Raw genomic sequence first — 12,553 nt, 5'->3', positions numbered from 1 at the left:
CCCGCTTCCGGGTAGGACGCCCGAGAGGCCAATCACCGCGCGGCGCTGGGCCGGAACAGGCGGAGACGCGCGGTGCATGACGGGAGGAAGGTCGAGGAGGAGCTGGGCGTGCGGGCGTCGCCATGGCGGGAGGGTCTCCCCTGCCCAGGCACCCGGTCCCGACAGGTGACGGGGAACAGCGCCCGCTCCCCCCGGGAATGCTGCCGCTCCCTACAGCCGGTGGGGGCTGGCGTGGGAGCCGCGCCGCCGCGCCTGCCGCCGCGCACAAGATGGCGCCCGGCCTACCGCCCCGGGGAGACTATGGCTCCCAGAACGCTCCGCGGGCCTGCCGTTCCCTGAGGGGAGGCCCTTCCCGCCGCCAGGCCCGGCCCCGCCCGCTCCGCTCATGGCACCGCCCGGCCCCGGCCCCGGCCCCGACCAGAAAGGCGGAGGTTGAACTGTTAAGTCCGGTCGGGGGCTGACGGTCTGCCTTGGCTGCGGGCGGCCATTCCCCTGCCAGGCCTTTGACCTCCCTGCGTACAGGCGTGTCGGCCTAAAGCCACGAGCAGAACAGGAAGAAGCAAAAAATGAAAAGACGACTGGTGGAACATGTGACTTCTGTAAAATGTTTGTCCTTTGGAATCCTCCCGGACACATTGGACCGTTCCTGAAGAAAGGCCTACATTTCTAAGAGAAAGTTTCAGTTCTCTCCTGAATAACAAAGGCGAAGAAGGCTGTTTCGGGGACAGAGAGAATGGGGCCATTCTTTTAGGGCGAGGCAAATGGTATCTCTTCTCGATGGGGCAGAGCCAGCGCTACCCGTGCCAGAGCACTCAGTGCGACAACTTCTCCCTCCCTCTCTCCCTCAGCTACTTGTCCGTGGGGCTGGCGGGAGGCTTGGGATGAACCAGCGCGTCAGCCGCGGCGGGGGATGGCACGGCCTCCTGCCCATCAGGCTGCGGGGAGCCACCACCTCTCTGCAGGGAGTAGTCCAAGGCTTTAGCCCAGCGTCAGCACAGCAGCTCTGGCCATTCTGGCCACCGGTGAGCTCTGGTTGCCAGCAGAGCCCACGGTCCCTGCAGCCAGGGCACTCAGTGTGACGCTTTTTCCCTCCCTCTCTCCCTCAGCTACTTGGGAGCCCCTTCTTCCCGTCTGAGATGAGCGACTTCGTCCTTGCCATCTTGAAAATCATGGCAGACCCAAGGGTCTCTGACAGCCTGCTGGTTGGCAGGGTGCTGGAGCTGGTCTTGAGAGGCTCGTGCTCAGAGCTATACGGGGTAGGCAGTGTGCAGCCGGGTTGCCCTGTGCGCATGCCCTGCGGGGGCCGTTCCCCCCGCCCCGAGGCCAGGGCTTGCAGCGCCTGACGGGCGTCTGTAGGAATGTGTCTGAGAGAAAATGGTCATGTGAGCCAGCCTCCCTGCTATGAGAGATTAGATTAAGAGCAAAACAGGTGGTAGAAGATGGAATTAGTACATGGGAAAAACGGGAACTGAGAAGGTAGAAAACAAGTTGTGCTAATGACTAAGCAATTTACTATGTGAATTCTTGTAACCAATCTGATCTGTGAATGAACTGCATGGACAGTGCGTGAACAGAGACTGTAAGCCAATCATATAGCTGCCGCTAGCGCGTGCTCTTATTGCCTGTCTATATATACTCTGTGAAAACTGGAATAAAGGGAGAACGATCATACTCATATTGAGACTCCATCGTTACTCCGGGTCCGTCTCCCACTCCAACAGGCGTCCCTTGAGGCCAGCAAAGGGCAGCAGGAGGGAAGCAGCTCTTGGTGTCAGTGGGGGCCATGGCTGTGCTCCAGCCCGCTGTCTCTGGCAGGTGGACGACCTTGTGGAGGTCATCTATAGGCACCTGGTCTGCGTCAGCAGGCTGCTGCTCCAGGACATCCTGACGTTCACCCTTCCCTGGCTGGCCGACATCGACAGTTATGAGGTGGTCACTGGCCTGTTGAGGGTTTCCCGGCCCTGTGACAAGTACGTGGCCCGTCAGCCTCAGGGGCAGCTCAGGACCTCCGGGGCCTGCCCAGGCAGAAGGGGTGGTGGCCGAGGTGGCCCTGCTGACAGTGTGCTCTGGCTCTGCAGCACTGCCGGGGCCATGTGGAACACGCTGGCCTGTGAGCCCAGCCTCCTGGCCGACGTGCTGAGGCTGCTGCTGAGGCTGCTGCTGGACGGTCTCCAGCCCCTCTGGCCCTCCCCATCCACCCCCAAACCCGTCCTTCCCGGGGCGCCTGGCCCAGGGCCCTCGGGCCGCAGCCGGGCAGGGCAGCGCATGCCACTCGGCCCTGCAGTGCGCAGGCAGGCCGCCTGCCCCCTCCCTGCTGCCCTCGGCAGCCCCACTCCCTGCCCACTGCCCCCGGCCGGCTCAGCAGCGGGGAAGCTGATAAAACTGAGAAGATGATTGAGAAAAAGGAGAAACTGTTTGAGAAACTGTCTAGGATGGAAGAAACATCCCGCTTTTCCCCTGCATGGACCCATGTCTAACACTCCAAAACTGAGTCTTAGTCCTTAATCGCCGGTTTACGGTATCAACGGTGCACCAGCGACAGTATCGCACCAACCGAGAGTCCCTGATTCCCATCCAGAACCTGGTTCGTCAGCTAGTGTTGGAAGGCCTTATGTGAGTTCTCACAAATAACGAAGATTCTATCCTTGAATTTCTCAAGCATGAGCTAATTAAAAGAACTCCTGATCAAGGGGGGCAAGAAGTAGTGCATCATTCTCCAGGAAGCACATTAAGCATAAGGACCTTGAGGATGGTACGAATCTACGTGTTTTGAGAAGTTTAGCCGACTTGTCAGGAAAGTGAAAATCCTTAGTGTCCCAAGCTGAACTACCTTCATTTTAATACTAAAAATGACGCCCATAGGTCAAGACAACCCTTGCCCAGGTGAAGACCCTTCCCTTGAGCATGCGTGGTAGCTATAACTTGATGGTGTCCTGGTTTGAGGTAAAACAGAACCAATTTTCTGATTTGTACTTTTACTTTTTAGCTGGGCCTCTTCTAACTGACTAAAGTCTGAAATTAACAGCATCTTGTTCAGAAACTGTTCACTCTCAGCGTGATAAGACCTGATTACCCCAAGGAATGGTATGCACAGAAGCTCTTGCTTAGACTTAGTGCTATAACGACCAAGGGCAGCTAACTTCGCTGTTTGCCCCGTTAGAGGGTCGGAAGCGCAGAAGCGTAGAGGGGTCCCACCTGCAGGGAGGAGCAGAGGGGACAGGTGACCCCAAACTGACCAACAGGGTATTCCATCCCATCTGCACCATGCTCAGTATAAAAGCTGAGGGATCAAAGGGGCAAGGGGGCTCTGGCTCGCTCTTTCTTCAATGGCCGACGTCTGAGGAGGACCCTGTCTATCCATCTGCCTTTGATCCCGATCCAAGCATTCCTGACTCTAGTTCTGGAATTCAGCTCCTGTCCATCGCTGACTCCAGTCTGGGGTTTTTCCTGTGTCTGCTGGTGATGCGATCGTCATCGTGGGAGGTGGATACGGTTCTTTTTCAGCGGTTCTTTTTCTAAACTCGTAAATCTCCTTATCTCTTCCTCTCCTCTCTGAGGAGAGAGGGAGGGGAGGGCCATCTGTCGTTCTGCTTGGCCAATCCGGCCAAAACCACGACACACAGTCAAAGAGAAACAACGGTCTCATGAGAACTTATCATGGAATAAGTTCCAGCACTGTGGGACTGGACTCTCATGACTTCTCAAATATGATGGGCTTGGCAACTTCGTCCGCCAGTTCCCTCAGGACCCGCGGATGAATCTCACCAGGTCCCATGGACTTGTGCACCTTCACATCCCTCAGCTGGTCTCAAACCTTGTCTTCTCCTACAGTGGGCTGTTCCTCCAAGCCACTATCCATCGTATTTGAGAAGTCAGGGTAGTCTGGTGAAGTTCCCACTGACAGCAAAAGGCGAAACATAACCCCCGTTTTTAGAAAAGGAAATAAGGAAGACCCAGGGAACTGCAGGCCAGTCAGTCTCACCCTTGTGCCCAGCAAGATCATGGAGCAGATCCTCCTGGAAACTCTGCTAGGGCACATGGAAAATAAGGAGGTGCCATAACAATGTCCGCTTGCAGACGAGAAAGCCAACAGCATCCTGGGCTGTGTCAAAAGAAGTGTGGCCAGCAGGTCAAGGGAGGTGAATCTGCCCCTCTGCTCCGCTCTCGTGAGACCCCACCGGGAGAACTGCGTCCAGCAATGGGGCCCCCAATATAAGAAGGACATAGACCTGTTGGAGCGGCTTCAGAGGAGGACCGTGAAGATGCTCCGAGGGCTGGAGCCCCTCTGCTCTGAGGACAGGCTGAGAGAGTTTGGGGTGTTCAGCCGGAGAAGAGAAGGCTCTGGGCAGACCTTAGAGCCCCTTCCAGTCCATGAAGGGTCTCCAGGAAGGCTGGGGAGGGACTTTGGATCAGGGAGGGGAGCCATAGGACGAGGGGGGATGATTTTAAACTGAAAGAGGGGAGATTTAGATTAGCTATTATATAGAATTTATTTACTGTGAGGGTGGTGAGACACTGGCCCAGGTTGCCTAGAGAAGCTGTGGATGCCACATCCCCGGAAATGTTCAAGGCTGGGTTGGACGAGGCTCACCAAGTTGGCCAGCCTGCTGACAAAGATATGCCCACGAGTGCTGGGGGAGCTGGCTGGTGTCATTGCAAGGCTGCTTTTGGTCACCTTTGAAACGCCAGGGCAAGCAGGGAGTTCTCTGGTGACAGGAAAAAGGCAGACACTTGCACCCATTTTCAAGCAGGGCGAGAGGGAGTATCCAGGAACTACCAAGACCCAAGACCTACGGGAAGCCTTCTGGAGCATTCGCTGGTCACCAGGAAAAGGATGTTGAGAGAAGTCAGTTGAGGCAACTTCTTTCTCCTCGTTGTCTAGAAAGGGAAGTCTGGACCACTTGATTTGACATAGACATCTGCGTGGAGAAGTCTGATGCTGGGGGAGAGCAGCCTGCTGCCTCTCTTCACCTAAAATGGGGTCGCTCTTCACTTACCCTGGATGGAAAGGAACCGGGAGTGTTCATGGATGTTTTAGAGACCCCTTGAGGTTGACACTGTGACACAGACGTGTTGAGATGAGTGCAAATCTGGCCACCCAAAGCCAGGGTGTTTCGCTGAAGCTGGTCACCCTGTTCCCAGGATGAGGTGAGAGAGCCTGCCACCTCAGGGGGTGTCTCTCCATGCCAAGAGTGAGGAGTGGCACGGATGCTCCTGGGTGAAGAGTGGTTTCAGCGCATTTTATGCTGCAGGCCTGATTATGATAGAAATGCTTAGAAAATGTCAATAAAAATGAAACAAAGTAGAAATGAGGAAAGATCTAAAGCCAAGAAAATGTTTTAATACAAATTTCATCTTTTTTAAGTTCTTTGTGTTTATTTCCTCCTTGCTTAGCTTTGTTTTGTTTTGACACATAAGTCTGTGGGGGATTTCATGAATATTTTTTTCATTTTCTATTTTGAAAGAAAAAAGGTTTTCTAGAACTGGGGTGGGATGTAGCTACAGTACACAGATGTCTTAAGGGACACAGATGCCTGGTGCCACTGCAGGTGTCCTCATCTTCTGCCTGGCCTCCATCAGCAGCTCCCAAGGGGCTCTGGTCCTCTGCAGGAGACCTCCTGTCCTGGGTGACAGTGGCTGGTCACAGGGAAATCCATCAGGTATACCGGGGCACCTACAAGCGGCACGCGATGTCCATGGTCAGAAGCTGAGCTGCGCCTGGAAAGGGGAAGAACTGCTGGCAACTTTTAAAAAAACACATCAGCACCTTCTTGTCAGCTGAGATGATTGAAAATTTTGAGTAAAATGATGAAGCTTGTGCGCGGTGACAAAATGGGAATTTCTAGGAAGCACATTAATTGCAGGAGAAGAAATACGTTCCTACCCCTGTACTATCCTCGCCAGGACTCTGTCCATGTTACTGCGTATTTAACCTGCCTCATTTTTCCAGCCGTCCAGGTCTAAAGGCATCTTCTCAGCAGACCATCTGCACCTGTGTCATTTCCATGGGTCTCTAGTTTTCCTTTCCCCTTCCTCCTTGTTCAGTCAAAACCTTCTCAACCACCCACATTGAAGCTTTGTGCTTCGGGGAGTTAGAAGCCTGCCCTTGTCTTTCCAAAGTCGGATTATCTCTTCCGCTGACTCCTTCACCGTGCTTATACCTACCATTTCCCATCTCTCCGTCTGAAACATTTCTAGCGAGGTTGTCCGGTGGGGATGGCGAACTTCATTAGAGGCCGCTTCAACTTAGCATTCAGTTGAGGAGTGTGCGTTGTTGTTTGTTAAACTTCCCCACGCTTTCCTTCTGTTTGTTTGCAATAAGAGAGGTTCTGCCATGGCTGTGGGCAGCAAGTCTCTCAGGAAAGCAATGGGGAGGTGGTGCAGAGGAGCTGTAACCTCCAGCTGCAGAGTGCAGTGGAGAAGGGTGATGTAAGGAAAAGGGATGCAAGTCCCAGGGGGCGATGAGAGACACGGCAGGACTGGGGAGGTGAGGAATCCGGTTGTCCACGCAGTGTCTGACCTCCAGGAGGAGCTGGTCCTACCCATCCTGACATCATCACAAGACCCCCTACATCAATACTGGTTGGAGAATGCTGCGATCACTTCTTTTGTAAACTTAAAAACTAATACGATAACCTTAAAAAGAAAAAATACTTTTGTATTAAATACTCAGTGAAATTTTCCCCTTTACATACGCTCCAGAGACCTCTCCAATTAGCTATCCAGGACTTGAAGATTGAAGAAAATAATCGGAAGAGACATGGCTTTTTTTGCATTTCAGTGAGCCCCGTGGTGTATTTGGTGCTGAGACCATGAGCCTCGGTCACTGAGAGAAGCCTGAACAAGCCGCTGAAGAAGTCAATGTCAGAAGCATCCCCTGTGGTTCCAGGGAGTATTACTGGGTCCCATGGAGGGCCATTGCCAACAGAGCCTCCCTGGGGCTGGTTAGAGGAGACCATTGGAGGCAGAGATGCCAGCTAGGCAAAGGCGATGTAAAGGTGGCTCTGATGCTGAGTACACCTTAAAGCATTGTGTCAAGACAAAGGGCCGTGTCCTGACCCCCAGCCCCTGGAAAGGGAGATCCTGTCCCTCACACGCTGCTCAGGGCTCTTCCTGGGGCACTGTGATGTGGGAATATGTGATGCCAAGGGCAGGACTACAGCACAATGCCTATGGGTGTCTCCTGGGTGGTGTGAGGAGGCCTCCAGGTCCTTGTGCAATAAGGTTAAGGTGTCTCTTTGTAGGCCTTGGCGGTCCAGGTAACAGCCGTAGCCCAGGGGATTAAGATCTTGGCTCTGCTGGGGGCTTTTAGCCTTGCCACAGCTCTTGATCCTCTCCACCACAGGCTGTCCTACAGTGTCGCACACCTGCGGCTCTTTCCCCACAGGCTGCCAACATCTGCCTTGCTTCCCGACCCTGGTCTCACCAGACCAACTCACTATGATTACTGATATCTCTCTACTCCCTGGCTGCTCCCTGAAACACAAAGCCAGGGGCTAATCCAGACTCCCTCAGGGTGACTTCTTGTAGCACAGGACTACTCTTGGAGAGATAGTTCTTTCTCTTTGTGTCGGGTCTCAGCCTCCCAAGCTGCACTTTGAGGCATTATTTCCTTCTCATGCTGCTTCCCACTATGAAGAAAAGCTCCACCATCTCTGAGACCTCCCTTCAAGCACTCTCAGGCTACTCTGATACTGCCTTGAGCCTCTCCACCCCTGGGCCAAAGATGACCATGTCCCCCAACCTCTACACACAGAACACGCTCTTGAGGCTCTGAACCCCATCTTGGCAGACCTCCTCTGGGCACTCTCCAGCTCTTCCCAACTCTACAAAATGGGGAGCTGTAGAGAGCGTGTCCGGGGTTCGGCTGGGATAGAGTTCATTTTCTTCCTAATAGCCGGTATCGTGCTATGGTTTGGATTTAGGGTGGGAATAATGTTGATAACACACTGATGTTTTAGTTGTTGCTGAGCAGTGCCTACACCGAGTCAAGGACTACTCGGCTTCTCACGCCCCGCCAGCGAGGAGGCTGGAGCTGCACCGGAAGCCAGGAGGGGGCACAGCCAGGACAACTGACCCAAAGTGGCCAAAGGGATACTCCATACCGTATGACGTCATGCTCAGCACATAAAGTGGGGGGAGTTGGTGTGGGGGCAGTGAGCGCTGCTTGGAGATGGGCTGAGTATTGGTCAGCGGGTGCTGAGCAATTGCATTGTGCATCACTTCTTTTGTGTATTTGTCGCAGACGAAGTGATGATCCCTTCCCTTCCCTTCCCTTCCCTTCCCTTCCCTTCCCTTCCCTTCCCTTCCCTTCCCTTCCCTTCCCTTCCCTTCCCTTCCCTTCCCTTCCCTTCCCTTCCCTTCCCTTCCCTTCCCTTCCCTTCCCTTCCCTTCCCTTCCCTTCCCTTCCTTTCCCTTCCCTTCCCTTCCCTCCCCTCCCCTCCCCTCCCCTCCCCTCCCTTCCCTTCCCTTCCCTTCCCTTCCCTTCCCTTACCTTCCCTTCCCTTCCCTTCCCTAGACACCAAGGGTTGAGTCTTAAAGCCAACCCTTGGTCTCTAAGAGGTCACATCATGAAATTGAGCTATTTGCTCCTGAAACCATGGAGCCACAGGCCCTTTTGGTGAGCAGTTGCTCCTGCCTATTCTTTGCACCAACTCTGGAAGAAGAGACAAGGCTTCAGGCAGTGCACTGCGGAGATGCCATTTCATTCCAGAGAAGCTATGGGAGAGTCCACTCTGACCCAGTTGGAGATAGACTTTTATATGAGGCTCAGATGAGACCTTTACATGGCCTCTAGGTGAGACAGACCATGTGAGGCTTCGGTTAAGCGCAACAAATCTAACCATTTGTGCAGAAATGTAATAACCACAAATGGGACTAGATAGAAGGAAGAATATCTTTACAATGAGGGTGGTGAAACAGTGGCCCAGGTTGCCCAGGGAGGTTATAGATGCTCCACCACGGAAACATTCAAGGTCAGGTTGGACGGGGCGCTGAGCAACCTGATGTAGTTGAAGATGTCCCTGCTCGTGGCGGGGGCGTTGGACTAGATGACCTTTGAAGGTCCCTTCCCAAACCATTCTATGATTCTCTGATCCTATGAAGAACAACAATAATGATAACAATAACAATAAAGATAATAAAATTGAGGTGATCCTTCCCCTTTATTCAGCGCTGCTGAGGTCACACCTGGAGTACTGTGTCTGGTTCTGGGCTCTTAAGAAAGACATGGACATACAAAGGGCCACAAAGATGATGAAGGGATCAGAGGCTCTCACATACGTGACTGTTTGGCCTGGAGCAGAGAAGGCTCAGGGTGAGTCTTACTATAAATATGTGACGAGACGGAGCAAAGATGGATCCAGGCTCTTTTTGGTGGTGGCCAGCAACAGGACCAGAGGAAATGGGCCTGAAATGCAGGAGGTTCCCTCTGGACATCAGGAAACACTTTTTCATTGTGAGGGTGACTGAGCACTGACACAGGTTGTCCAGAGGGACTGTGGAGTCTCCCTCTTTGGAGATCTTCAAAAGCCATCTGGACATGATTCCAGAAATATGGCTTTAGGTGCCCCCGCTTGAGCAGTGGGGTTGGACCACATCTCCAGAGGTCCCTTCTAACCTCAACCTTTCTGTGATTCTGTTATCCTGTGAGAACTGGTAATAAAAGAAAGTACATGCCTGGAATGAGATATGATAGAACACTTTTAAAGAGTGATGAGAACTTTTTAATTACTGAAAAGCGCCCCTGAAATCACCTTCCTGATGGCCTCCTTGAGCTCCTTGTTCCTCATGCTGTAGATGAGGGGGTTCACTACTGGAGGCAACAGTGTGTACAGAACAGTCACCACCAGATCCAGGGATTGGGAGGTGACGGAGCGGGGCTTGAGCCCTGCAAAGATGGCAGTGCTGAGAAACAGGGAGACCACGGCCAGGTGAGGGAGGCACGTGGAAAAGGCTTTGTGCCGTCCCTGCTCAGAGGGGATCCTCAGCACGACCCTGAAGATCTGCACATAGGATAGTAAGATGAACACAAAACAACCAAGCGCAAAAAAGGCAGAAAACATGGTAAGCCTGACTTCCCTGAGGTAGGAGTCTGAGCAGGAGAGCTTGAGGATCTGGGGGATTTCACAGAAATACTGGTTTATACCATTGCCTTGGCAAAGTGGTACCAAAAATGTATTGGCCGTGTGCAGGAGAGCAGTGAGAAACCCACTGCCCCAGGCAGCTGCTGCCATGTGGACACAAGCTCTGCTGCCCAGGAGGGTCCCGTAGTGCAGGGGTTTGCAGATGGCCACGTAGCGGTCATAGGACATGACGGTGAGAAGAAAATACTCTCCTGCAATCCATAAGAGATACAGAAAGACCTGGGCAACACAATCTGAGTAGGAGATGGCCTTGGTGTCCCAGAGGGAATTGGCCATGGCTTTGGGGAGAATGGTGGAGATGGAGCCCAGGTCAAGAACAGAGAGGTTGAGGAGGAAGAAGTACATGGGGGTGTGGAGGCGGTGGTCACAGGCGATGGTGGTGATGATGAGGCCGTTGCCCAGGAGGGCAGCCAGGTAGATGCCCAGGAAGAGCCCGAAGTGCAAGAGCTGCAGCTCCCGTGTGTCTGCGAATGCCAGGAGGAGGAACTCAGTGATGGAGCTGCTGTTGGACATTTGCTGCTTCGAGGTGTTGGGACCTATCCATGGAGGAAAAGGCAGTGACAAGCTAGGACAGGCATCTCTGAGGAAAACCTACACCGTTTCTCATAGAAACCCCGCAAACTGCCTCGCCCCTTTGGCATGTCCCTTTTGTCAGCTCTGACTGCTGCTGGCTGAGGATGCCACTGGGAGCACGGGGCTCTCTGTGAGCTGCACACAAGTCAGTCCTTCTCTACAGCAATAGGTAAATGGGGGAATCTCTGGTTAAATCCACTTGGGAGATCAGAGGTTTTCAGCATTATTGCTCCCAGTTCTCCCGACTGCGGAGCAGAGCTGTGGGGATTTTGTCCGATTTGATTCTAGTGGCCCCACCGCAACTGAGACGTGTTTTGAAGGCAGAAATCCTTGGCATTTCTGCTGCTTTTGAAGAGAAACCCTGTGGGTCTGGAGAAGCAAAGGGGCTGTCCCTTAGTGCAGGGTGAGAAGATCTGTCTGTCTGTCCGCCTTGTTCTCAGCTGCCCTGTTCTGGCATTTCTTTGAGCTGGAGGACAATCAGTCTCAATCAGACTCCCCTGAGAAGGAGCTGCACACTGCTGAGAGCAGAGGAATCCAGTGCGGATGTGCAAATCCCTCACCCTTTCTCGTCGTACCTGAGGAGGATCTCAGCTCTCATGTCCCAGCCAGAGGGCTCATTGCAGCCAGCCCTACAGAGATGACGAGCAGCATTTCCATGACCTTAGAGCTGAGGTGTCTTCTCCATGGGGCTCCTAGATAAGACAAAGATGCCATGGGAGAGCTGTGCCCTTGTGGAATGCAGCCTGCAGCCCAAAACCACCCACCCCAGGGAATTAGTCCAAAGATAGGGGATCCTGAAGAGAGAGCTGGCTCACTTGCATCGCTTGGAGCTCCCAGATTAGGAGCGGACATGGGTCATTTACTCCCTTGGACCCATCTGTACGGCAAGACGCACAGGGTTGGTGTCAGAACTGAAGCCCAACTGCTGTTCTCCTCGTCCCAGCGAGTCCAATGATAAGAAAAAGGGCAGCAGGGACAGGAGAAACGCCACAGTGCCACTTCCAATGGAGGCTGGACAGGGAAAGACGGTCGTGTATTTGGTAATTTCCCCTCCTCAGGGGTCAGGCTGCTGAGAATGTGACTGAGTGTGGGAGGAGACCAGGGGGTTGCTGCAGGGAAGGCATCTGCACTGCAGGGCATGGCAGGGAGGTACCTGAATATCCCCTCCTGCTCCTGCTCCTGGGAACACTTTCTTCTCCCTCCCTGCCCGTGTCTCTGCTGCCTGGAGCTGTTTCTCTGTCCCCAGGTGTCCTCCCTGTCAGTGCCCCCAGACCCTGCCCCACACGCTGTGTCCTCAGCCATGCTCTGCAGACACCTTCTTGCAGCAGGGCACTGCCCAGGGACATCTCTGTGTGTGCAGGGGCAAAAGACCAGGTCACACAAACCTGAGGACACTGGAAATGGGATGACGGGGCTTTCTGTGGGCTGAGGGGCAGAGAAGGCAATTGCTGCAACTCCTCAAAAACATCGTTGAGGTGGTTTAGGAGTTTCAGCCGTTTCTCTTCAAGAACAGGTCTCTTTCTATTCCCACTGAGCCAAGCAAGCGCAAATTGAAAGTGTAGCCTTAGGCAAGCACTGCCTGAAGCAGGTAAGCCTGACCTTCCTTTTGAGAAGTCCCCCTGCACACAGTCCAGTCCCCCGGCGTCGTGAGATGCAGGGACCCTGCTCTGAAGGACAGCCCTGGGCTGAACTGGGAGAAAGGAGGCGTCCTGCCCTGTCCCTGTGACAGCGCCGCAGGGAATCCCTGCTCTGGAGCATATCCTTCTCCTCGATGCTAGAGAAACTGTGGTAGTCCTCCTGAGAGATCCCATCGGCTGTGGACTGTTCCAGCTTTA

At 53.6% G+C, this 12,553-nt stretch overlaps 1 protein-coding gene across 1 annotated transcript; it reads right to left on the bottom strand.

Annotated features, from left to right (window-relative positions):
• Positions 1-9,725: 9,725 nt before the first annotated feature.
• LOC134507666 (olfactory receptor 14J1-like) lies at positions 9,726-10,658 on the bottom strand. The gene has a single exon (XM_063318455.1). The coding sequence runs from the start codon at positions 10,656-10,658 to the stop codon at positions 9,726-9,728; it is 933 nt and encodes a 310-aa protein (XP_063174525.1).
• Positions 10,659-12,553: the final 1,895 nt, after the last annotated feature.

Source organism: Chroicocephalus ridibundus, chromosome 25 (assembly GCF_963924245.1).
Source record: "Chroicocephalus ridibundus chromosome 25, bChrRid1.1, whole genome shotgun sequence".
NCBI lineage: Eukaryota > Metazoa > Chordata > Aves > Charadriiformes > Laridae > Chroicocephalus > Chroicocephalus ridibundus.
This window is presented reverse-complemented; position numbering and strand designations above follow the sequence as displayed.

What these genes read in the sequence shown, in the direction of transcription:
- LOC134507666 (XM_063318455.1), bottom strand. Translation starts at nt 10,658, where the DNA reads ATGTCCAACAGCAGCTCCATCACTGAGTTCCTCCTCCTGGCATTCGCA.